This window comes from Aythya marila (assembly GCF_965140915.1).
Source record: "Aythya marila genome assembly, chromosome: 18".
Taxonomy (NCBI): Eukaryota; Metazoa; Chordata; class Aves; order Anseriformes; family Anatidae; genus Aythya; species Aythya marila.
This window is the reverse complement of record NC_139059.1, coordinates 169,996-195,362: the sequence shown is the minus strand read 5'-3', so window position 1 is coordinate 195,362 and position 25,367 is coordinate 169,996. Positions and strand designations below refer to the sequence as shown.

Here is a 25,367-nt window from a genome sequence, read left to right as displayed (position 1 = left end):
ACTGAAAGTGCAGGCAGGCTCTGTGGATTTGGGTGGAACAGGGAGAACTTCTGAAAGGTTGTGGGAGGGGTTGGAATAGGGTTGGAAGAAAGACAGATCCAGTTTCTAATCATCATGTAGAGTGACAAAGATAAAACCTTATTTGGTGCAATAAACATTCTCCATGACAGCGTATGTGAGCTTTATTATATAGCAGCCTTCTAAAGGTAACTTTTTGCCTCACTTCTCATACAAGTTCCAGCCCTGCTGTCCCTCTTGTCCAGTAACACCGGGTCTTTGTCACCGCTTTCTATCCCATTTACATGTATGCAGTACTAGTATGAAAATTAGGCCAGGTGTGAAATGCAGGTTTCATCTTAGGAAACGAGAAATCCCCCATCAACCATCAGTGAGCTGCCAGTTGTCATAGCACTCTTGTCACTGAGCAGGAAAAGAATGCTGTTCACCACATCATCCACCTCTGAAATCAAAACATAAAGGACATCCAATGCACCTTTCAAATTGGACTAGAGAAACATGCATTCCAAAAGGTATGTCTTTGGCCTCTACATGGAATTGGAGCAGGGTAATATCTCTAACCTCCACTCTGTGCTTGGTGTGATCTACAGAACAGTGTTGCTGAGACCTGGACATTCACAAGTCCTTATTGTGATCAAATGACATAACTTAATCCACAGCAAGCACCTATGCCCCCCCACCAGTCACATTCAAGAACAATAGAGTAAGGGTATTCCACTTGTCATAAGAGACAAGGCTCTAGAACAGGGGTGGTAAGGTTGCCATGTCCTCATCAGATGCTTCAGAAATTCAACCACAGTCACTCACCAGAAGCGTGACTTTGCTCAATACAAAACAAAACAAAACAAAAACAAAAACCAAACCAAACCAAACCAAACCAAAACAAGGTATCTGTGGCTGTGATATCAATTAGGGAAAAGGTCTGGATATGATAGACCTTAGCCTGGCAGCAGATCTATACTGACCTGCAAACTTTCCCAGTGGAATCCGGTTAATCATGGCAGCAGATTTCTGAGGATCACTCCAGTTAATTCTCCCCATGTCTGTCATAACTACTGTGGGATTCACAGTGTTCACCCTAATCTGAGATCAAGAACAACACACTATATAACCAAACTGTACTGAGAAAAAATGCTCATGTTCAGCTTTCACACTTTTCTTTCATAAAGAATCCTACCTTGTAGGGTCCCAGTTCCATTGCCATTACCTTGCTCAGCATATCCAAAGCACTTTTAGTGGAACCTTCAAGAGAAGGGAAAGATGGAAGGCATTTAAGTGTATAGCATTTTGTCTAGATCACAGAGAGGTATTTTACTCTGCTCTGAACTGGCAGCCAGCATCATGGTGGCTATGGGTCTCCAGCTAGTCAAAAATGAAACAAACATTGGTAGAGCTGCACACACTTACAATAAACAGCATGATCCCGCAGGGCACGCTGAGATGCCTGGCTAGAGACATTTACAATTGCACCTGGTGTCCCTTGTGTAATCATCTGCCGAGCAACAATCTGAAGGAAAAAAAAACAATGCCAGAATCATAACAGGAGAGAACATTATTTCATTCAGTAGTAACCTTCAAGGGCTACTGGGGTAGCCAAAAGAGCAAAAACATCCAGAGAAAGTCTTCACTGCTTCCTACTTGTAAGAGACAGGGTCAAAGCAAGAGAGTGAAGGTATTGTACAAACAGGCTGTCAGGTTAATTTTGGATTATGGTCCCCTTAGTCCTCCCCCTGTCAGGACTTGTTTCCACTATGGAGAACAACTTAGTTGCTGCTTTTCTTAGAGACAACTGAAGTGACAATTCAGCCTCACCTGGGAAACATGAAGCACAGCTCGAAGATTCACATCAAGACACCTACGGATAAATGAGATTTAAAAATTACACAGTGGTTGCAGGCCAGAGAGGAATAGTTTTGAGAAGACAAATGCTGCAGGTATCTTGGAAGCATTGTTAATACTTGAACACTGATAGAAATGCCAAGCTGAATGGATATAACAATAATAATTAGGCATGTGTTCACCAATAAAACCATTCAATGGAAGCAAGCTAGTTAGTGGCCATTTCCCCTGTGCAGAAGGGAAGGTGCACTCATGCATCCTCACATTTCTAGCAGGACTCTGTTCTTTGGCAGATTATATAGCAGTTCTATTAAAGTTTAAACAGTGATCCCTGGGCCTCAGCCAGTGGCTCCTCTTAGGACAATCAAATCTTCACAAGACTTTGAAATAGGGAATCTGCTATAAAATTCGTAGAAGAAACATCTACTCTATTTGTGATATAGTCCTTCCTTGGTCAGATTTTCACCAGCTAGTTCTACAGAATCATCTAAGTAGAATCTGTGCACTTTACAGTCTAGTTACAAATGAAGCCTTTATTATAAATGGAAAATGTGGAGCTATAATGTCGGACAAAGTATGACATCCATCTTAGAAGGAAGTAGCCTCAGCATAGCCTGTATCCTAAAGCTTACACACATCTGGAACTAAGGTCCTTTTGAGGGGGAAAAAAAAAGTCACTGCAGTAAGGAAATTTAATTTCCTATCTTGTTAATTTTTTTGTATCTTGATTGGGATCCAGAATTTGGACTCGATGATCCTTGTAGGTCCCTTCCAACTCGGGATACTCTATGATACTATTCTTATACTCCTTTAGCTGGCTTTGTTGTCTCTTTCTAAATTGTCTTATCAACAACTGTCTTTCAATTTAGTAGTGACTGAGCTAGGACTAGATTAGAAGCTCTGGGAAGGTCTGAGCTTGATTACCAGTGAATGGTGCTCTTTTCTCCTGCACAGACTGGGTAAAGTGTGGGTACTATCTAGAAGGTGATGTTGCAAGGTTCTGGCTACTCAGTAACAGTGCGAAATAACCTTTGTTCTTAGCTTCCTTTTGATGTTTAAAAGGAGTATGAAAGGTGATTTTTTTTAAAGTAGTAAAACAGTGGAGAAAAAGCAGACCAAAGCACTAACAGCCAACAAAACACTGTGAAAATTAATGTTAGAGGCTATCTCGAACATTCTGCCACAGTTCTTTACGCTGACCGTTTTGCTAAGGCTCGGCAGACAGCACCCTTCTACCCCGAAGCACAGTCCAGGCACGGAGCAGCCACCGGTGCCCACCCGGGGTGGCCGAGGCACTCACCGGTCAAAGGCCGCCCGGGTCACCTCCAGGAAGGGCTGCAGCACCGCCACGGCCGCGTTGTTCACCAGCAGCTCGAAGGGCCCCGCCGCGCCCACCGCCGCCTCTGTGGCGTCCCAGTCGGCCAGGTCCAGGCACAAGGGCTCGATCCCGGGACACTGCGGCGAGGGCGGCCCGGCCGGGGGCCCGGGTCAGCGTCGTCGCGGGTGGGCCGGGGGGGGTTGGGGGCCGCCGGGGGTGGCGGTGGCGCTGCCCCGGGACAGGGCTGGGGGCTCGCGGGCGGGGTCCCGCAGGGGGTGCCGGCGGCCGGCCCTACCTCTCGGGCGAGGCTCTCCAGGTCCGCCGCCGTGCGGCTCAGCGCCGTCACGCGGGCCCCGGCCCTGCTCAGCGCCACGGCCACGGCGCGTCCGATCCCTGCGGGGAGACGGCGTCAGCCCCCGGCCCCCGCCCGGCCCCCGTCGCCCGGCCCCCGCCCGGCCCCCGCCGCCCGGCCACCTTTGCCGGCCCCAGTCACCAAGGCCCGGCGGCCGTGGAAGCTGAGGTGCGGCTCCATGCTGCGGTAGAGCTGCGGCCTGGGCGGGGCCGGGGCGGGCCAGGGGCCGGGCAGAGCCCGACAGCGGCGCGGCCTGGCGGGGCCGCAGGGCAGGGCCCTCCCCGCTCTGGGGCCACGCGAGTCCCCGCTTCCCCGGCCGGGGGCTGAGGTTCGGCCGTGTGGGCCGGAGCCGGGGCACCGCGGGCTCGAGCAGCCAGCGTTCCCGGAGCCGCTGAGCCTGTTCGAGCGCTGCTCAACACGCTGCCGTGCGGCGGGCAGACTCGTAACCAAGGCACTTGCAAGGACATGCTGCCCTGGAGGGGGCACAGCGAGGAGCCATTTCTGGGCCTAACGAGCACACGACAGGCACAGAGTTGAGGTTTATTGCCTCTAACTAAAGCATCACAGTGAGAGCACGGAAAACCTTTTTATCAGCTGATGAAAGGACCTGCTTTGTCCACTTAAAGCTGCAGATAAAAGTTGCAGGCAGCCCTAGTCTCATAGTCAGTGCCTAGAAAACTAGCTATAATTGTATAGGACCCACTTGGTTGAGGCATATAGGATTCCTGACACAGCACCTGCATAACAATATCAATTTACTGCAGGGTACAATGGAAATATGATCTAAATCTAATTAATAGGTCATCTGTAAGTTACTACGACCAGTTTACTTCCAGGGGTAGCAAGCATGTCTCCTGATTTGTAGGATCGACAATGTGTAACAGAAGAGCAGCACAGGCAATTATACATCCAATTAGCATGTTTTGTTGATAGAAGCAGAAGTCCACTTGTAATACCCAGTTTATCCATTGCATTCTGAGTACTCTTAAGAACTGCTGTGGCATATTTAATAAATGCAGAAACAGGATGGGAAAAGTGCCTATACAAATTTACAACACTTAGTCCTTATTTCAATACTTTTACTTTACTCCACTTTCATAATTATTTGCAAGAATTCTCCTCATCCCTATATCTTCCTCTGCACACCAAATTCATCTAATTCCTGTATGCTTTTTGGTGATTTGATATCAACAGGCTGACAGGAGACAAGTTTTTCTGTATTACAGGGTTTATGGCCCATTTTTGGTGTAGACATTGAGTGAAGAAACATCACAAAACACAACTTTTGACACACTTAAATATTTAATTTCATAGAATCATTTTATCATAAGACAGTAGTTTGATTTAAAAGCTGCATCCCTGATACAACTATAGAGCCTAATGTATTGTCAAGAAGAAAAACCTTAAAAGAAGCTTGAGCACAAACTGTTCTGTATTGCCATACAAAAGAATGTGGTCTTTTTCAGCTTAATAAACACCCTACCAGCATTAGACATGAGACAGCATACTCAATTTTGGATGAGCAGTGACTACAGCGTGGAACTTTTATCACTCAGTTTTGCTGCCACCAATATGAAGTATTGCCATTTTTGAACTGCAGTTTGCCACTTAATCACTACCCAGTCCATGCTGTCTGTGGTATCTGACAAGAGGCTGCTCCCAGTAGAAGAGGAAGAACTCCAACAGAAGAGTTCAAAAATCACTGAGGATGAAAATGCTGAGGATGAAATCTCAAGTGCTCATGAAGCTTCATAATTTTCTGCTATAGGAGGTTGAAAAGAAGAACCTAACAAATATTTTTAAAAATAAAAGAAAGTTGTTTACATAGATATCAGTAATCTCCAGAGCTATTAATAACAAAATTATTAAACCATAGGATGTCCAAGTTCTTGTTAGCAGAAGACCTAATAGAGAGGCAGAACATCCCACAACCTACTATTCCACAAGTCCTCCTCCACTGTCTGTAACAGGCTGTCAGTGTTACAGGTGTTCCTGCTGTAGAACAGCTGCTATGCTAGCTAGACTTTGATCTCCTTTCCTACAGTGCTCTTATTCCCATGCTTCATGGTCAAAGCACTGCCTTGGTAAGGATAAAGGAAAGGGGAAATTTAAGAACAAGCTGCAGGAGCAGTCAGCTCCTCAGTGAAACTAAATAAAATCATGCAGAGAGGACAGTGTATCAAGTTACTGAAAGGTTTCTTAAAGAAAAAAAAAAAAAAAAAAAAGTGCAAAGAAAAGTATATTATGGGAGGCTGATACCTCCACTAAGTTTCATACTTGAAAACACTGCAGGTATTTACCTACATTATACCACTTTTCAAATGGCGGGAAGCAAAGTAACTAGCTGAAATACACAGTATAGCTTGGCACAGCTGTTCAAAAATCTGCAACCTGCTAGATTCACTTCTAGCCATAAAATCATGGTTCTAGGCTATACAATGTCTTTCTATTTTTCTCCCCTTAATTCAGCCTCAGACTTAGCACTAAACCAGCAAGTATTTTCTAAGGAGTTTGAGTACACAGTGGTTTTGTAAAGTAATTTTTAATGCTGTTCTTCATATCAGGTATAGATTGCACGGTCAAAGTTTGGATTAACAGAAAACTAAATATACGGAATCTCATTTCTTCCACTTTCAAAACTAAATTTACTCTATTTAAAAAACAGCAGTAGGTGATACTGCTACAGCACTGAACTTCTGATTTTGTGCAAGTGTACAGTTTCCTTTTACCAATTGCATGATCTATTTATTGAAACATCAAGACGTAGGGTAAAAGCAAACATTTATTTAAGCCTCAAAAGATTACCTTTAGAAGCTGAAGTGGGGTAAGCACAGTCACACCATTAAAGGTCCTCAAATGATATCATCAAAAACTTCCTCAGGGCATTACAGCTATCTAGCATTCCTCCTCTCTCAAAGACAGCTAAGGATACAGCACAGCTTCAAAAACAGGGTGTTTCATCAGCCAATGAGCATGCTCTAGCTCATATAACCTGCTGTGGGCAATGTAGGAGAAATGATTACTATCTAGCCTGAAAAATATTTTTTCAGTATCAAATATGAAGGGAATAGTCTTAGACCTAGCAAACCACCATCATAATCAACAACCACTGCCATTCAGTGGTAAGAGAACCAAGTCTGAAAATCACCTCCATGGGAGGTACACATGGACTGTTGGGAAGAATGTGCACTGTAAGCAACTCTTATGCAGTCCTGAGTAAGCTTACACAAGGTTTTCCTTACACAGGGTTTTCCCATGACAAAGGCTTTCACCCTTGTCTACCCTAGAAATTCCAGTATTTCTGGTGGTTACAAGCAGAGCCTGTTCCAGCCCAGAGGCAGAAATAGTATAATATTGGCAGGCTATAGAAGTTCTTAAATAATTCTGTTCCCAAGAAAGACAAGCAAAAACTTTCTCCCCTCTTGTCACCATGGGGACTGCAGTCTGCTATAGCACTTCAGCTTCAAGAGAGCTGCTCAAAGCTGGTAACAGTAGTAAGAACACTAGCGTTTTAAGTACTGCGTTTGCCTAGGATGTGTCTGAGCACAGATTCATGTGTTAGGCAGGGCTCACATGACATCAGATGAAAGCATAAAGTGACTTGTACACATACATGTATATGACCATAGCCATTGTATGAAGAGCCACTGGACCAAAGAACAAGGAATAAAAAATTTTCTTTTCTGGAACATCCCAGGCTGCAGCTGAACACACACCTTCTTGCCAGAATTACACAATCAAAGTCTTGCTTTTGTAAATAGAGTCTGTCTACCTCCTTTTTAGATATTTTTGTTTTTTGGTAGACAAAAAAAAGTCCAAACTCCTGTTTGATGCAAAGTAGGTAGGATACACGCGTCAACAACTGGTCAAAAATTAGAACATCTTCTTAGTAGGGCACCAGATAGTGTCAGGATACAGAAGACAATGGACAGATTTAAATCTATGAAGGAAACAAAAATCAGATTGGAACTCTCCAGACCAGGAACATCTTAGCATTGAATGTGCAGCAGACTAATAGAGCAGAAAAAGCATTCCTACCCATCTTTGACAGCAACAAGAGAATGGTATGAAACAATAACCCCAATAAGTGGGGTAAATAATATTACAGATGATAAACATGAACAGGGCAGGGAGATCTGGTTTTGGAAGTGGACACTTACCGGGTTGGATCTTGCTGAAGCCCAAACACTCCTCCCACACTCACAACGTTGTGTTTGTTCTCAGGGTCTCCATAACTTAGGGTTACCTGGAAAAGCAAATAAACATTCAGAAATTGTAACACTAATGCAGAAAACCAGAGTAGAGATAGGACTATTAATGAGGTATGAAGAAAGACTCCAAAGATCCTGTCTGATCTGAGTGGATTACATTTGAAAAATGATGGTCAGTTTTGACATAAGCAATATTGGCAATGGATGGTAGCTATTTAGTGGACCGTTATTCACCTAAAGGCAAGCTGGAAGTATAAACAAAGGAGCTGAAAGTTTAGTTGTAACTCATCTTGTCCTTCAAGGCAACAGTAAGCTTTGTAAGAGCATCAATCCTGCTAATGTCTGTACCTTTGCTAAATAACATGTTCATCCTTACCAGACATTGTCTGAAGTCTAAAGTAGAAGTCTTAGAAGGAAAATAGAAACAATTGGATGTCAAATGGAGCACAAAGGACTGCTGTACGACAAACCTAGCAACAAAGTTTAGATCTCTAGAATTCCAGTTCGGTGCTGCTCTTCCATACAAGTACTGTATTAAGAAATTTGCGTGTGCAAGGTACAAGAAGACTTCAGCCTCCTGTCAAATTGCAGATCTGGATTTTGGGTTAGCTATCAGTCTCAGGGAAACAATGATCACCACCAAAAGCCCAGATTCAGCCCACAGTTAAATTCCCTGACACAAGGGATTATATCACATCCCATACATTTCCACTGCATAATAACACTACCAGGAAAAGATAAGCGAGCCTTTTGTAGGGGCAAAACCACACTTTTCTTTGTTCATGGTGGTAATCAGTAAGAGGCAGAAAAAGCTTCTTGATAGCCTTATAGCTCCATCTACTGCTAGTTAGTAAAAAGGTATCCCAGAAATTTAAAACAAAACAAAACAACAAACAAAAACAAAACAAAGAAAACCGATTTATTCTAAGAAGCACTGACTAGGTTTCTTGAGATTCAGACAAGTTATTCTTAAAAATGATCAAATAATTATGTCTTAGTTATCAAAGAGGTACTTGCTGTAACTCTGATGCTAATTTTGTAAACAGTATGAATTAAGACAGACAGTATTTGGCAAAGATACTTTCTCGCATCAAATGCTGTTTTCTTCTACACTTGCTGCTATTGTGACTCATGGAAATTCAGAGACTAAGAAATGAGGAACACCGTTATTTAGATTTAATATAGTTGAATGTGTCCCTGAAAGAGGGGACAGCTGTATGACCCAACTGGCTAGGGTGGAAGTATACTTTTTACTTAAATGAAGGAGATGGACAGGACACAGCTCTGAGCTACTCTCTGTAGACATCCTCCTTCACTGGAAAGTACTAAGTCTATTCAGTCTTTCTGATCAGACTGAGGTGTAATTATTAGAAAAGGACATGCTTAGCACTACCTGTTGCAGCACAGACTCGCCTCGCAGCCTCTGCAGATTTTCCAGATGGGAATGGAACAACGGGCTGTGCAGCAACTTTACCTCCAGCAGCCCTTCAATGATGTAGCCAATTGTGCAATCATCAGGCAGACGCACTCTTTCTGCAGTACTGATGAAGTTACCCAGGCTGTAAGAGTACAGGAAACAAGATCAAAAGCACTTTAAAGCCTACCAAACACATTTTGGTAGAACTCAGCTAGGAGCAGTGTTTACCTGGCCCAGGGACTCATCTTCAGAGCAAGACCTCTGCTGATACAGAACCCTGCTCCACCTGTGGCAAACCAGAATTTCACGCTTGTCTTCTGAAGAAGCAACAAGAAAAACATGCTAGTTACTGATAATCAGTTTTTTTTCCCTTTGGCAGGGCAGGCAGGGAAATTTGAGGCTCTATTGGATGTCATATACTTCACTTGAATCAGAACAAGACTACAGACTAATCCTATTTCTTCAGGCTTCTACAAGCCTGGTTAGCTTTCTCTCAAAGTGAACTTCACCTTGGAGCTGACACCAGGTGAACCATCAAGTTCACACATCTGAGGGAGCACATGTGAAGTGAAAAACTACAGTCCCACTTCTACACAATTCCAGTTATCTCCTGCTAATTCTAGGCAAGGGTCACAGCCAACTCGGTCTTCCTAAGGAAATCAAAGATAGTTCATTGGATGCTTGGTTCCAGGGAGAGTATTTTGTTGTGCAGTCTTCCCTAAAAAGCTGCTTTATAACTGACTTTCTGGACAGTGGATTATTTACATTCAGGCCTGTTAGCGTAGAGGACCTCGTGAGAACTTGTCCTTTAACATGTATATTGCAACTGAGACACCTTTGCTTCTACTTCCTGGAAACACAGTAATCGATCAGTATTGGAAATGCCTTAAATACCGAGAGAGCCCATCCTCCATCTGAGTTTGGTTCAAGATGATGACAGTATGATACTGCTCTCAAACAAACAAACAAAAAAAAAACAAGCCCCCAAACAAGTAACAGCCCTCCCAAACCACTAAAGCAAAAGAAAGGATCAAGGCAGGGAGGCCCTACTCACCTCGGTGTGAGGGAGATCACCAACATATGTGAGCAAAGGAAGAGAAGCAGACATCCACCCAGGAGACAACTCTATTGTACATAAGCATGTACATGTAAGATCAGATCAAAGGTCCATTTCACCCAGCACCCTGTCTCTAACAATGACCACTGCTTGCAGATTAAATCACTTGGTCTAATGGGAGATCCTATGAACTCTCATGGGTTTAAAAGCATAGGTTAGGATGACTCTCAGCCTAATTGCAAACTTTGCTTACTGATCCATCACTTTGGACATGGTCAGCTGCCTCAATGGGATGGTCCAGACTTGGTCGCCCCACATAGACATCCTGGCTGTGTGAGAAGGCAGATAAGAGACGCAGGAGTGTCCGTGGGTTCACATAGTTGTCATCGTCCACATGGCAAAACCATCTTCAAATAAAATGAAAGAATAAAATTACTGCACAGCAGTGACAAAGAAACAAGTTATAGTTTTAAAGCTGCATCCTGATCTTTCAGACTTGGAGCAGGAACTATATCCTATTATCCTGAATAACACAATTTGGAAGCTGAAAGCACCCATAGATCCTGTATCTGGAAAGAGACTGAAATAATAACCCCTGCTAGGTTTCAGATGATACTTTTTTATAAACACTGCTTCCTGCTGCACCACTTTCCCTACCATCATACTAATGTTGCCTTTGTCACAGGAGTAGAGAAAGATGCCCATGCTTCCTGTGAGCACAGAAGTAAAAGAAACAAAGTCAACCAGAACAACACCCACTTTTGCCCAGATTCTAGGAATTTATCATATTCCACAGACATCTTGCAACAGAGAGCTTGCCGCGTGTGGACAGCTGAACAGTTGGTGTTGATCATATGATCCCCTAGGGAGGGAAAAAAAAAAAAAAAGAAAAAAAGATCAGCCCCATCAGAAGCATTAATATTCTAAAAAAGACAAAGTGCTCATTTGGCACTAGTACAGTGTATAAAGTGCATATGGTACATGCATGGGTAGTAAAATTTTAGAGAGGCATTGCTCACCATTTGTGTGTACGGCTTGAAAGTTGCCAAGTATGCAAAAATATGTTTAGATTGCACAGTATATAAACAGCGTCATGAGACTGTAAGCAAAAGAAATGCCTAGTATAACTTTGGACCACATAGACCGAAGCTAACTAACAGGAAGTAATTGGGTACAATGGTAAACCCAGAATTCAGGAAGCTCCAGGCAGCTTGTCCAGTAGGAACAGCATTTTCTCCTGTGGAAGGAGAAATTGTCTCCATTTTCTCTATCTTTACTTCCCTAATTGCTTACGTAGCATGAAATAAGGACATCTGGGGAAAGTATGACCAACATAAAACTGTTATAAATGGCAGCACAATTCTATGAGGCATAGCTTACCTGCTTTCAGGCGTAGCTCCTGATCCTCCCAGTCTGTGAATATAAATGTCTGTAGGAGACAAAAATGGGTGGGGATAAAGGTATATCCATAATTAAGGATTTCAATGCCTAATTTCTACTTTGGTCAGTTCCCAGTCAGAATCTTGAGTATTTTATCTTGTTAATTTATTACACGTTAACCATGGCAGGGGAAACCCCAGCAACTTCAGCTCTTCCCTTATTGGATAGGATTCTGCACTGCAAACCAGAAGAAACCATTTCAGTAAAGCATCCAAGATTTTGGTTTCCTTATCCCAGGGTACAGATAAGGAATTTCCAAATAACAATAGCTATCCCTTTTGGGAATATTTCTCTTCACCTCCTCTACAGCTAGGAGTCATCCACAACTGTTACTCACGCTAAAAAAGAAAGAATGAAAGTCAGGGTGGAGTGTCAGATGGTAGCACTGCCTTGTCCCAGATGCTGGACAGAGCTGCATTAAAATGCTTGAATATAAGGAAATTCCTAAACAAGGGAATAAATTCTACATTGCTCTATCCAAAAATTTCAGTCATTGAACCAGCATGTCCAAAACAGTAGCTTAGACATATCAGCACTAGAGATCTCTCACTGCCATTTAGTATTTTACTAAAAAAAAAAAAAAAAAAGCAAATTGTTTCTGCTTGGACCAGTGACCCCAGACAATACAAAAGTGGCTTAATCAACAACAAACTCTTTCAGCAATACATTCAGGTGAACTACTTAGACGAGATGGTTCTCCTCAGTCCCATGAGGAAAGATGTGCTGAACCCCAGCGAGGTGCAAAAGCGCAGCTGGCACCTGGAGAAACCTTGGCCGCAGGTCCCCCACGGCGCCTGCCCTCACCTGTCCCCTCGCCTGGGAGATCCAAGTTTGGAAAAGCAAGTCCAGGCGCGTTCTGTGATACTTCCTCGTCGTCTTCACCGCGATAAAGATGTCCTTCAGCTCCAGGCTCTCCTTGGCCGAGCCACTGGAAGGCCCGAGGCGGCCCTGCCGCGCGGGCTGCGCGGTGCCGCCGAGGCCCCCGCCCCGGCCGCCCGCCCCGGTCCCCGGGCCGCCGCCGCCCCGCTCCCCGCGCGAGCCCGCCCGAGCGCCGGGCACGTCGCTGCCCGCGGGCTGCGCCGCGCCGGAGCCCGCCCGCTTCGGCGGGGGCCCGCTGGGACCGGCGACGGCGGGCGGCGGGCGGCGGCGGGGCGCCGCGGGGGGCTGTCCCCGGGGCAGCAGCAGGAGGAGGACGGCGGCGGCGGTGACGGAGAGCAGGACGCAGGCCCTGCGGAGCCCCAGCCAGGAGCTGCTCATGCTGCGGCCCCGCCAGCCCCCGCCGCGCTGCGCGGCGGCCTCATGGTCCCGCGGCCGGGCGGCAGCCCCGGGTGAGCGGCCCCCGGCCCCCTCGGGAGCCCCGCGCCCGGCCGCCCCCGCCGCCTCCCCCACGCGGCCGCGGCCGGCCCCGGCCACCGCTCGCCGGCCCCCGCCGCGCCCCGTGAGGCGGCGGGAGCCTCCCGGAGGGGAGCGGCGGGAGCCCCCTGGGCCGCGCCGCCCGCGGGAGCAGCCGCCCCGGGCCGGGGCCGGGGCCGGTTAGAGGAGTCCGCCGAGCGCGGCGGCAGACTCCTGCGCAACCCCCGCCCCTCCGCGCCGCCGCCCCGTGCGCCGGTGGGGGGGGGGGGACGAGGCGGGCCGCGGCCCCTTTAAGGGCTTCACCTGTCGGATGCGGTCTGGCGGAGCCGCGCGACCCGGAAGTGGAAGCCGAGCCGGAGGTAGAGGCGGGGAGGTCAGCCGGAAGCGGCGGCCGTGAGGGGAGGATGCCGCTGCCCGTCCAGGTCTTTAACCTGCAGGTACGGCGGTGCCGCGGCCGCTGTCGGCGGCGCTCCTGCGCGGAGCCCGGCGGCTCGGCCCGGCCCGACTGCGGCCTTCCCCGGCGGCCCCGCGCCTGCGGCCCCGCCGCTGGAGGCGGGGGCCGCTCTTGGCCGTCCCTGGGCTCGCTCGTCCCTGCCGCCGGGGGTCGGCTGCGCTGCCGCCGCCGCTTACGAGGAATTGCGGCCGGGTCCTGCGTCCTCCCCCGCCCCCTCGGGTGTTTCTCGCGTCGCGTGCGCGGTCGGCAGGGACTCGGGTGGGACAGGGGCGGAGGGCCTACGGCACAGGGCTGCAGCCGCAGGAGCCCTGAAGGGACTCGCTGCAGAGCTAACGTGGACTTTCCGTTGCTGCATAAGCGATCTGTTCGCAGGCGGCCTGACCTTCATCCGCTCAGCAGCCAACAGGCTGTCAGAGCGAGTGGGTGTGGGAAGTCAGGACAGGATGAGGTTTAGCACATAGCTCTGCTTGTTCATCAGTGACAGAACTGTGCTGCATTCCCCCCCCGCCCCTCCCCCGAATACAGCAAGAGACCTCAACGTGAGTGTCAGACCATCATTTTGTATGAGGCCATATGAGGTACCTTCCAATAGGGCCCAGAAATTCTTGGGGAGTGAGGTGTTTTTTTGTTTTTGTTTTTTTTTTGGGGGGAGGGAGAAGGTGAATTGTGAGTAGCTCTTAAGTAAACCTTGTCCTTTCCTCCCACAATGAGTTAGATTGAAAGAGTCTGAGTTTGCATATCCAAGTGGGACTTCCAGCTCACTTGTGTTTTTCCTTGCCTGGGACTTTAGGACAAATGTAGAGGAGTGCAGCCTACCAGCATAGCAGGACACAAATCGTTTTGTTTCACTGGTTGAAATTATTGTTAGTTTCTGTAATAGTGCAGAGTACAGATTAGGTTTTTACTATGGTAGACAAATACAGTTTAAAAAAAAAGGCAAACTCACTGTTAGCTTTTGCGATATAAGAAACCAAATAAGGTGGATGTAAATGGAAAAAGTAGTGGTCTCGGTACACAGCAATTGAAATGGCTTTATGCACTGTTTTCCTGAGTGCTGATCTGAGCAATCAGACTTTCATTTGCACCCTCCCTCTCTTTCCTTCCTTGAGAGAATCACAAACTAGGAAACAAATTTTTATTTACTTTATTTGCACGTGCCTCAAATTTTGGGAGAGCAAAAGCATTGAGATATGTACATGTTTGGTATGTATCAGTATGAAAAAGTAAACTCTGGATAAATGCCAGATAGTTAATTTCTTTTGAGTTAGAAAATCTGGACCTGCCCTATTCTTACATGTGGGCACATATGCACACAAATCAATCCTATATTTTTAATTTCTTAACAAGAAGCAAAACTAATAAAAACGTAGAAATAGTTTGGTGTTGGTAGTGGGGCAAGGTTGTTGGCTATGTTTTTTTCTCCAAAGATCCACCCATACAATTTTCACCAAATCAGATGTTGCTTTTGCAATTGGCACACACTCAGCATTTTATAAGAAGTTTGGCTTGGTTTTACCAAGTTTAAATCAATAATACCTAGAAGGAATGCTCAACATTCTTTTGACTTTGGGGAAGAAAGGAGTCATGAGATAACATGCACATTTTGTTTGTTTGTAGGAATGCACAGTAAATTGGTCTTAAATGGTAACATGAATGGGTATTGTAGTCACGTATTTATATTGATTTCACATACTGCTATTCCTCACATGGTTCAAAGCAGTGCAAAATACACTGGGAGAATAAAGTTCTGTTGTTTGTGCAAAAGAAGATAAATCTAACCAGTTAGACAATGGTAACTCTAGTAGGATTGTTCAAATGATCACAGATTTTCACAGAGCAGATACATTTTTTCCCCAAGCGTCCTTTAGAAAATGTGTAAATGCCCTCCTGCATTCTGTTCTTTACATTTCTCAATACTTCAGAATAAGTTTAAGTTGTCTTTTTTTTATTTTCTTTTTTCTTCATAATTTTGCTTTTAAGCATTAAACCAGCTTTGAAAGCATCTGATGAGTTTTATGGGTACTTTTTGACTGTTTGGGAGTTTCACGAGCTGAGTATTAATGCCTGTTCTTCCTCAAGGAAGAGAAATGGAATGTCATTTGGAATTTAGCATCCATGTCCGAGATGCTTTGTCAAATCAGATTTATTGACTTCTTTACTTTCTTGTTTGATAATCCACCAAACCAAGTAAAATGGTCTGTGCGAATGGTGAGTGTTACTGCAGCTTGTTTAGGCAAAGCTTCATACGGAACAATGATATTGCTAGAGGAAAAATCCTAAACCTGGCTAAAAGCTGAGAGGTGTGTTTTCACTATTAAAATTTGGTGTGTATTTTAGCAAGTCCTTAATAGGTTGAGTTACATTCCTGCTCAAATGTAATAGGCTACATTTACCACATTTTGCTGTTCTAGGGTGCAGTGGAGCCCATGCAGATTGATGTAGATCCACAAGAAGATCAGCAAAATGCACCTGATATCAACTATGTGGTGGAAAACCCCACTCTGGTATGTGCTGGTTGAGGGCAGAAGGACTACGTTTCTATTACATAGCCTCTTCTTTCAGGTTTCTGAAAACTTCCTCATTTTATCCCTTGTTAAATTGTTATTTAAATGTTAATAGATTCTCTTCTAAGCACGGTGGCATAAGAATACCACTGGCCTCTTTTGTAACTCCTTGCATTTGCTATCCTCTACTTCATCTTCTGAGATGAAGGAGGAGTTGCTGTTTTGTGGTATGCCATGTGTTGCCTGTTTGTCACCTTTTCCATTATGAAATAGTTTAGTACATGTCTTCTTACAGAGACATCATTCTCTTTTTTTTTTTTCTTGTCTTGTTCCTTGAGGAGCTAAGGTCAGGTGCCTTAAGTATGTAATTTGTATAGTATTATTTCCTTGTGTTTTGATCCTTTGAAGACTGCCTAAGGCTCTGAGAGCCTTTATGTTATGAAAGGCTGCAGTTGCTTATATCAGTTTCTTCAATTTTTAATTAAGGGTTTGAGTTTTTGGCCAATCTCTACATATCAGCTCTATAACAGTGGGAGATGGGTGTGGTAGTTTTTTTTTTTTTCCTTGCTTTGTTCAGTAATAAGGCCTGATACCGTGTTTGACTTTGTAGCGTTTGCTGTGCAAACCTCATGAAGTTCAGCAAGTCCAAGTGCAAGGTCCTGCTTCTGGGCTGGGGCAATCCCAAGCACAGATAAAGACTGGGCAGAGAATGGACTGAGAGCAGCCCTGATGAGAAGGACCTGGGGGTGTTAGTTGATGAGAAGCACAACATGAGCCAGCAAGGTGCGCTTGCAATCCAGAAAGCCTATATTCTAAAATATATTCTAAAATATTCTAAAGCATATTCTGGGCTGCATTGAAAGAGGTGTGGACAGAAGGTCGAGGGAGGTGATTCTCTGCTATTCATGAGACCCCACCTGTGTTCAGCTCTGTGGCCTCCAGCACAAGAAGGATATGGAAGTCCGTGGGAGTCCAGAGGGGGGCCACAAAGATGATCAAGGGGCTAGAGCACCTCTCTTACGAGGACAGGCTGAGGGAGTTGGGGTTTTTCAGATTCTTTCTCAAGAGTATAAGGTCCTAATAGTTCTCAAATGTAATATTTTCAAAAATAAGCAAATTGTCATTTGGAAACTATTCTGCAAGGGAGAACTATGTCTGCAATGGGTGTCTGGTTTTGCAAACTTCAGTTCAAATGATGAAATTTTGGCAAAATTATTAACAAGTGATACAAGTGATGCTTAAAGTGGATTATATGAGCACCCTTAATGGATAGCAGCGCTACAGGAAAAAATAGTCATTTCATCAGAAATCTGCAGTATATTATATTTACTTACATTTGAAGAAAGGAAAAATAGAATAATCTTACCTTTTTATTTGTCTTGGCCATGTTGCTCTCCATGTAGGGATCAGGACTGCAGGAAAACTTGTGCAAGTCACAGTGCACTATCTTGATTTAGTGTTGCCATCTTTTCTTTCTAAGACTGTTGTTTTTGCAGGATTTGGAGCAGTATGCATCCAGTTACAGTGGTCTGATGCGAATCGAGCGGCTGCAATTTATTGCTGATCACTGCCCACAGCTGCGGGTTGAAGCTCTCAAGATGGCACTGTCATTTGTCCAGAGAACTTTCAATGTTGATGTGTATGAAGAAATCCACAGAAAGTTGTCTGAGGCCACCAGGTACTAAAAGATTACAGGAAACCTGGGGAGCATTTTGACTGAATTAAGACACATGCCCTACAGTGGGGAACTTTGCACGTGTAATAGTAGAATGTTCCTTATGCAAGCTATCTTCACCCATAGAACATGATAGCAAAACAGCGTGTGTATGTATTTGTTCAGGCCTAAGGTGCAATCCTTTTTAAAAATATTAAACAGAAAAGACTTCTTATCTGATTCTGAAGTCTTAGTGTTTTAAAGGGCTACAGGTAGACATTGAGAGGAGTTTAGTCCTTGCAGCTACTTCAGATGTTAAAGAACCTACTTGTCTTTCCTTAGGTAAGTTATGGAGTTGAAGCTTCTACATTCCCTTATGTTCATAGATTAAAACCTTATCTAAATGTTTGCCATGTTTTTCTTCTAACAACAGGTTGGCTGTGGAAGGTAGCTTTTAATACTTCACTTAACCATCCACACTTCCTGTCTTTGTATTATTTTTCTTGCTGTGCGTATTTGCTGATTTCTTGTCTGTTTTGATCTGGGAGTCTTTATCATGGTAGTATGTTCATAGAGTTCTTATATGTGACGGCGACTGTTGGTAGAAAAAACGAATGGGTTTTTCTCTTTAAAATGTTGGAAAGAGAATTCTGTGCAAGTAGAAATGTTGATATGATCTTGATGGAATTATATTGTCTTCTGGGATTAGCTTGTATTTCACTTGTGTTCCATTGTAGATACCATTCAACTTATTTAAAATGAGGTATCTGTACAGTCTAGCTTTGCTATCAAGCCATTGTGATATAGCTGGGGAGAGAATTCACCAACACCTGCACACCGTGTCCCATATAGAGATGTCTGATTGGCTACAGTGACTTTTTAGAATATTTAAATACATTGGTAAAATTTATTAATTTGTTGCAGCACTGTTACTAATTTTCTGTCAGTTGATTTATAGAAGAGATTATTTCTTTGAAATTAGTGATAAATTCCTTGTTAATTAATAAAATGCCTGCAAAAGCTCATTAGGATAATTTTTGAGAAGAATTTGTGAAACACCTGTGATGCTAATATTGCTATTTTCACTGCAAATCTTATCATTTTCTCCCCACCCTGCCTGTTTTCTCTCTCTCTTTTTTTTTTTTTTTTTTTTTTTTGTATATGTAGTGGTAGTGTTTTTAGGGAAACAGTGCCAGGTACTTAGCAGACATCTGTCTTGAAAAGCTTGCAGTATAATAACCCAGAGCAAACTCTTTCAGAGAACTGCAGAATACACCTGATGCTGTCCCTGATAGTGGAATCGAACCCCCTCCTCTTGACACAGCTTGGGTTGAAGCTACACGCAAAAAAGCTCTTCTTAAACTGGAGAAACTCGACACAGATCTGAAAAATTACAAAGGGAACTCCATCAAGGAGAGTATCAGGTGAGATGCAGAAGACTCTGTTGGAGCAAGGAAGAGCATTTTGCTCCTCCAGGCACCTAACACAGGATGTCAACTGCATTCAGTGCTTTAGGTCAGTGTACTAAGTTACTTGTTTGGTACAAACTGACTCTGTTCCATTTTTTTCCCTGCACTTTGAGAACACAGTTCATTAGTATTGTAATTCCTGTGCTCCAGGAGAGGCCATGATGACTTAGGTGATCATTACCTTGACTGTGGGGACCTCAGCAACGCTCTCAAGTGTTACTCACGAGCCCGTGATTACTGCACCAGTGCTAAACATGTTATCAACATGTGTCTCAATGTCATCAAGGTAGGAAGGCCTTGCAGGGACTGGTACTTGGTGTCTTTCTGACATTTGCTCTGAAGTCTACCTGTAATTTGCTCTGGGTACAGCTCTTGTGTCTACAATTATATTGTTTGTTGAAGTAACACAATTTATTCATGGCTCTCTACACTGTTCATGGCTCTCTGCAGGTTAGTGTCTACCTCCAGAATTGGTCTCATGTTCTGAGCTATGTAAGCAAGGCTGAGTCTACACCAGAAATTGCAGAAGTAAGGCCCTGTTTTTTTTTTAATATGCATGAATTTTCCTTTTGTTTTCTGTCTCTAAAATTTGTATAACAATTTCTTCCTTTCCTCTTTTATGAATTGCTTCCTCTAAGACTCCCTTCATCTTATAGTCTATTTTTCCTCTAGTCCAGCCACTCTCTGACTCCATTTGAGGTTCGTTGTTGCCTATCTCCCATGATTTGCATGTCAGAAATCTGACTTATGGTAAAACTGAGAGACTTCCCATCCTCAGTTCTTTCCATAATTCCCAAGACAGATAAGGTGACGTTATTTTGTTGTTGATATTTGCAAATTAATGATTAGGATGAAATATCCCAAGGACAGTTGTAAACAAAATGATTTTCATACTGTTTGCTCACTACTGCTTTTTCTCATCCTTTAGCAAAGAGGAGAGAGAGACAGCCAGACGCAAGCAATTCTCACCAAACTGAAATGTGCAGCAGGTGAGTGGATCCTTCATCTTCTTGTATTTTGCATACCTGGTTTTATGCCTCTTAGGTATCCATAGGGCTCTTTGACAGTAGAATGTGCTTGATTATTTTTTTTCCCCTCTTGGATTTGACAAACTTTGTATTTTCTCACCTGAAATACGAAATTTAATAAAGCTGATGAGACAGAACTCTCATCAATATAGCTTAAAGGATGCCCATACTGTCCAAGAGTCATGCTTCACTTCAGTAGTGAAGGCACTAGCAACTGTGTGGGGGCCTGTTCTACTCCCTAGGTTTTACAACTTCTAATTTGCATGCAACATAACATAAAGGACTCGCTTTTTCTGTTTCCTAGGCTTGGCTGAATTAGCTGCTCGGAAGTACAAACAGGCAGCAAAGTGCTTCTTGTTGGCATCATTTGATCATTGTGATTTCCCTGAGGTGAGGACCAAGAGGGAGCTGTATGCAGGGCTTGTAGGGGACATAATTCTTCTAAGTATTAGTTTGTAAAACTCAGATGCTGTAGTTATCCTCACAGCACTACTGTGTGGTTTGTTACTGTGAATCATGTTTTACAAGAATAAATCTCTGTTCTTGTGTTCTCTAAATGATTTACTTTAGATCACATAACTGTTCTGTGAGATTTGTGTACCTGTGCAGCAAAGTCACTCTTAGCAGCAGACAGTCACTCCTCATACTCTGGGTGAACACCTGAGAGCATGCTGAGTGGTTCTGCTGCATTTGACAAAGACTAATCTCCTCACTTGGTGAGGGAAATGCCTGGAGTAGAATACTTAATTCCAGCCTTCTGCCATTTCATTAGTCAATGATAGCGTCCCCATTCAGAGTGTGCTCTCTCTTTTGCTAGCTGTTATCTCCTAGCAATGTGGCTGTGTATGGTGGTCTGTGTGCCCTCGCTACCTTCGACCGTCAGGAACTGCAACGAAACGTTATCTCCAGCAGGTAACTGATGCCTTGTGAGGAGTTTGTATGCTACTGTACATCTTTTGGGAAATGGCACTTTGGTTGAGAATGGATTCTGATAGGAGTAGTAGCTTTCTCATACAGGAAAGAAAGAATCACTGAGCCTTGGTTTTGCTTTAGCATTAGGTGAGATTTCACTATCAAAACACAGTGGTTAATCACAGATGAAGTTTTTGTGGTATAAAAGAAGTTTCCAACCCAGGTTAAATCTAACAACTGTGTAACCCTATTTTCAATTTCTATCAGTGACCCACATCAGATACTCGGTCAGAGTGACAGAGCTCTATAGAAGGCAGCTGTAAGATAATTTGACTTTGTGTTATGACTTGTAGTGTATGTTAATTGTATTACTAACAGTTATTAAATTGTATTATAACTTACGATGTAGTCTAACTGTGACAGATGCAAGGTTAAGAGAATTACAGGCTTTGGGAAAAAATAGTCTTTTAATTTGTGATGCACAAATAGCCATGATACTGAATTCCTGATAGCTACAGCTATGGAAGCGCTAATTTTAATGTGATATGGAAAAGGGGTTATTAGCCTGACTTTTTTTTATTGTCTGATTCATTGGTTAAGGTCACAGTGTTCAAAAATTTGGGATGGAGAATTGGGAGACCACTGAGAAACAAAGTATCTTGAAGGTCTCCCACACACGTAGTTATGGTGTATTAGTGAAGGCTGTGTTTTGAAAAGGATCACAAAATTGGCTAGCACAGAGTACAGTACACACATGGGTGTACAGGTGTTGCTTATGTTTTCTGGTTATATATCTTGATTCTGACCTAGTTCTACCTATTCCAGTGTTTTTTCTTGCTTTATGTGAACAAACACTTTTACTACTTTGTTTGCCAAAAGTCTTTTGATTCCCTTTACCAGAGCTCTGATGCTATGATGCATCTTTCTGTCTTCCAGGCTCCCAGCCCTGCTTGAAAATGGGCTCTGGTCTGTTAGGGAGTAAATTCTTGGAATTTCCAGATGACAATGGGTTTTTGTAAGCCTGCAGTTTGGAATGATGAGCTTGTGGGGTGTTTAAGTGGTGGGTTTCAAGGTCTGATCACTTCCATGTTTATCTGTAGTTCCTTCAAATTGTTTTTGGAGCTGGAGCCACAGGTTCGTGACATCATCTTCAAGTTTTATGAATCTAAATATGCTTCATGCCTGAAGATGCTGGATGAGATGAAGGTGAGTTACAGGGGAGCTGTGTAGGAACAAACCCTAGGAGTTTCCTTCCCCTAGCCTTTTGTGAGAAGCAGTGACTATTAAGAGTAGCTGAGTGTTCCCTGTTTGCTTCTTCTGTGGTGTCTCCTACCTCTTGACATGATAAAAATTAGGACTAGTTTAGGAGCAGAGAGTGAGGAGAAACTTTGTGTGTTTATATACATATACATACATACATACATATATATACACACACACACACACATATATATATATAAAATATATTGTGAGTTTTATTCATTCTTGTTTTATAGTGTTGTCTTGCAGTAGTGGATATTAATATTCTTAAGGCTTAAGTATATGCATCTATATTTTAAAGAACATAGAAATAATATATCTTTCCAAGCTGCCTCTCAGCTTCTGATATATTTTTTGCACAGGACAACCTGCTGCTGGATATGTACCTTGCGCCTCATGTCAGGACACTTTATACTCAAATTCGAAATCGTGCCCTTATTCAGGTAATTGTTCCTTTAATCCTGAGAGGTAGATGAACAGTGAGATAGGCTATCTCTTTGTAGTTGCTTTTCCCATTGTGTTTCGGAGGATGGGAAACCCTTGTCAACTGAATATTTTCTTGTTCCTAGTATTTCAGCCCCTATGTGTCGGCAGATATGCACAAGATGGCTACTGCTTTTAATACAACGGTGGCTGCTCTGGAAGATGAACTTACTCAGCTGATCCTGGAGGGACTGATCAATGCCAGAATAGACTCTCACAGTAAGGTGAGTGTGTCTGAGCCACAGATTATGGACTGAATAGCTGTACTAAGGTTTAAAACTCAGATTCTACAGTACCCCAGCTTTGTTCCCTTGGGCAGAAGGGGCTTTTTGCCCCTGTGAAACCGTGTCATAGCTCGTGCTTAGAGTTTTCTGTACTGGTTACAGATTCTTTATGCTCGGGATGTTGACCAGCGCAGCACAACTTTTGAGAAGTCTTTACTAATGGGCAAAGAGTTTCAGCGACGTGCCAAAGCTATGATCCTGCGAGCTGCAGTCCTGCGCAACCAGATACATGTCAAGGTATGGGCTAATTAAATGTGGACTTAAAGGCAGAATTATGACTTTTTTCTCCCCAGAAACAGTGTAAGTTGGTGATTTGAAGATTGTGGACAAGAATGGATTTACTGTCATCATGAATGGACAAATTTTCTTATGATATCAAATACAAAATACAGAAGAAACAAGAGTTTCTAGTCAGTACACCGAATTTCTTGTATAATGCAAAATGTCCTTTGAAGTTAATACGCTCAAGTTGATGCTCACTAATTCATTCTGTCTAATTCTTGACACAGATCTTTTATCTTACCAAAACAAAGAAACTTGAAGCAACTTTTTAGTAGAGAAAATAAGAAATGCATGAGCTGTTTGGAGTATTCCTTCAAGGATCCAAAAGAATGCCCGTAGGGAGGATAGGCCATCTGCCACAGAATGTGTTAAATTCGGTAGCATATTCATCTCTGTGATAACTAAGTGTCAGATACAGCTTCTGCATCCAAAGGTACTTTGTACTTGGTAAACAAAGAGTGTTTTAAAACTTCTGGTTTGACCTGTATAGGAACAGTTCTTGTGAACTTTAACTGTAGAAATTGTAAACACAAAGCTTTTTCAAATCCATCATTATTTATGAGCTGGGGGTATGCTCTCCTTCTGCGTTTATCCTGCTTTGCTTCACCTGTGGTTTGTTTGGTCTCTTTGGAAGCACTATGCAGGATATTTACACATCACTAACTAGGATTTTTTTTGTTGTTGCAGTCTCCTCCAAGAGAAGGTAGCCAAGGGGAGCTTACTCCAGCTAACAGCCAGTCCAGAATGAGCACCAACATGTGAAAAACTTCATTCACTACCAAAAGAAATGGTCCCTCTGGGACTCTGTCTAGTGTCTCACCCACAAACTGCTGAGCTTTACAACTGTCTCTGTCTCCCTCACTTTTTGCGTGGATTGAGAGGGTCAGGCTGATGGTAGATAATACGAATATTCCAGTAACTTGAATTCTCCTTAAAAAAGAAATTTCTAAAAACAGGATCCCTGCAATGGGTTTTCATTTCACTTTTATTAGGACTATCCCTCCATTCTCCTTCATCCACCATGAAGAGTTGGCACATTATTTGTACAGATGCTGATTTTTTTTCCCAGCTGCTATTAGTTTTTTTGTTTGTTTCAGAGCTTCAAAAAGAAGTAGTGTTAAGTTGAATAGACAGGAGTGATCTAAGATGAATTTCACTGGCCTGAAAGTATTGCCTTGATTCTGATCAATGCTGTGCTTTCTGTTTACTTTCAAGTGCATTGCTTTCAATTATGGAACTGGAGTTCTGATAGGAGAGGCAATTCTTTTGCGAAACTCTTAATGATATTTTACCTACACCTTAAAACATGACACCACTTCCATGCATTCAGTCACAAGCCTTTATTTTAGGGTGTTATGTTTACCTAGATCCATGTTCTTTCCCTTTGGTCTCTGTTTTCAAGACCTGTTTCCTGATGTGTTTCCACTTGCATGTGACCTGTTCTTGGGGTCCAGTGTTATCATAGCAGTAAATCTCTTCCTTAAGCAAATACTACTGCTGCTTGTCTAGTCTCACTGGCACAGTGCATGATGGTTTCCCAACATGTTCAGCAGTTACTTCTGGCAGCATGGATAGATGCCATAAAACACCATGCAATTCCTGGAGCAGAGCTGAAAACAGGCAATCTGGGTGCCTGCTCTCCAGGTGCATTTATTCTGCTTTTCCTTTTATTAAGGGATTAAAAGTGGCAGCCCAGGTGTGTACGTGTTTTTTGTTAATGAAAGAAGACATGCACTGAATTTTCTGAAGTCACTGAAGCCTTGCATTCATCTAATCCATAAGGCAAGCTAAGAATTTTGATCCAGCCCTGACTTGTCTGGCAACTGACTACAGATGTTATTGTTAATACTTTTTTTTAAATATGTTGTTACACCTAGTGCATTAAACAGCAGGATCAAAAAGCTTGTAAGTGTTTGGAGTTCTGTATTAAAGTCGGTTTCTAGATATCATGATCAAGCTATTGATTTTTTGCCAAGCTTGCTGATGTTTTGTGGGCTGCTATATTTTGCCTTCTGGTCTGTTTGGAGCTGTA

The 25,367-nt window shown here is 43.4% G+C and overlaps 3 protein-coding genes across 7 annotated transcripts; 1 reads left to right on the top strand and 2 right to left on the bottom strand.

Annotated features, from left to right (window-relative positions):
- Positions 1-171: 171 nt before the first annotated feature.
- Positions 172-3,751, bottom strand: DCXR (dicarbonyl and L-xylulose reductase). Its single transcript, XM_082774845.1, has 8 exons — positions 3,650-3,751; positions 3,471-3,568; positions 3,158-3,312; positions 1,831-1,873; positions 1,426-1,525; positions 1,196-1,260; positions 984-1,101; positions 172-460 (listed from the first exon to the last, which is right to left on the bottom strand). The coding sequence occupies exons 1-8, from the start codon at positions 3,705-3,707 to the stop codon at positions 357-359; spliced, it is 741 nt and encodes a 246-aa protein (XP_082630971.1). The 5' UTR covers positions 3,708-3,751; the 3' UTR covers positions 172-356.
- A 1,059-nt stretch (positions 3,752-4,810) lies between these two features.
- RFNG (RFNG O-fucosylpeptide 3-beta-N-acetylglucosaminyltransferase) lies at positions 4,811-13,356 on the bottom strand. 4 transcript variants are annotated; one of them, XR_014318774.1, is made up of 9 exons: positions 12,457-13,333; positions 11,593-11,641; positions 10,972-11,074; positions 10,466-10,619; positions 9,384-9,472; positions 9,132-9,297; positions 7,688-7,773; positions 7,244-7,467; positions 4,811-6,522 (listed from the first exon to the last, which is right to left on the bottom strand). XR_014318774.1 is itself a non-coding variant. In XM_082775114.1 (8 exons), exons 1-8 carry the CDS (start codon positions 12,907-12,909, stop codon positions 6,450-6,452), a joined length of 1,173 nt encoding a protein of 390 aa, XP_082631240.1. In that variant the 5' UTR covers positions 12,910-13,356; the 3' UTR covers positions 4,811-6,449. The 4 variants fall into 4 exon arrangements, 2 of the variants coding, with proteins under 2 accessions (XP_082631240.1, XP_082631241.1); XR_014318775.1 differs by having other exon boundaries at positions 4,811-5,313; XM_082775114.1 differs by lacking the exon at positions 7,244-7,467 and having other exon boundaries at positions 12,457-13,356.
- Positions 12,870-25,279, top strand: GPS1 (G protein pathway suppressor 1). Of its 2 annotated transcripts, none has more exons than XM_082775111.1 (14): positions 12,870-12,980; positions 15,871-15,963; positions 17,460-17,641; positions 18,877-19,041; positions 19,237-19,372; positions 19,537-19,614; positions 20,015-20,075; positions 20,419-20,504; positions 20,932-21,026; positions 22,127-22,232; positions 22,649-22,729; positions 22,856-22,993; positions 23,156-23,290; positions 24,023-25,279. In XM_082775111.1, the coding sequence occupies exons 2-14, from the start codon at positions 15,886-15,888 to the stop codon at positions 24,095-24,097; spliced, it is 1,416 nt and encodes a 471-aa protein (XP_082631237.1). In that variant the 5' UTR covers positions 12,870-12,980; positions 15,871-15,885; the 3' UTR covers positions 24,098-25,279. The 2 variants fall into 2 exon arrangements, with proteins under 2 accessions (XP_082631237.1, XP_082631236.1); XM_082775110.1 differs by lacking the exon at positions 12,870-12,980 and adding an exon at positions 13,379-13,442.
- The last annotated feature ends 88 nt before the right edge of the window (positions 25,280-25,367 follow it).

Bases quoted from the DNA above. Each gene is read 5' to 3' on its own strand.
- GPS1 (XM_082775110.1), top strand. From the start codon at position 13,410: ATGCCGCTGCCCGTCCAGGTCTTTAACCTGCAG. The intron at 15,964-17,459 runs GTATGTGCTGGT...TTGTTTTTGCAG, and splicing joins TGGTGGAAAACCCCACTCTG to GATTTGGAGCAGTATGCATC. The intron at 21,027-22,126 runs GTAACTGATGCC...GTTTATCTGTAG, and splicing joins CGAAACGTTATCTCCAGCAG to TTCCTTCAAATTGTTTTTGG.
- RFNG (XM_082775114.1), bottom strand. From the start codon at position 12,909: ATGAGCAGCTCCTGGCTGGGGCTCCGCAGGGCCTGCGTCCTGCTCTCC. The intron at 9,473-10,465 runs GTAAGCAAAGTT...TTGCTTCTTCAG, and splicing joins ATGTCCAAAGTGATGGATCA to AAGACAAGCGTGAAATTCTG. The intron at 6,523-7,687 runs GTAAGTGTCCAC...CATTGCCCACAG, and splicing joins CTTCAGCAAGATCCAACCCG to CAGGTTATATGAGCTAGAGC.
- DCXR (XM_082774845.1), bottom strand. From the start codon at position 3,707: ATGGAGCCGCACCTCAGCTTCCACGGCCGCCGGGCCTTGGTGACTGGG. The intron at 3,569-3,649 runs GTGGCCGGGCGG...GTCTCCCCGCAG, and splicing joins GGTGACTGGGGCCGGCAAAG to GGATCGGACGCGCCGTGGCC. The intron at 1,874-3,157 runs GTGAGTGCCTCG...ATTTATCCGTAG, and splicing joins ACCCGGGCGGCCTTTGACCG to GTGTCTTGATGTGAATCTTC.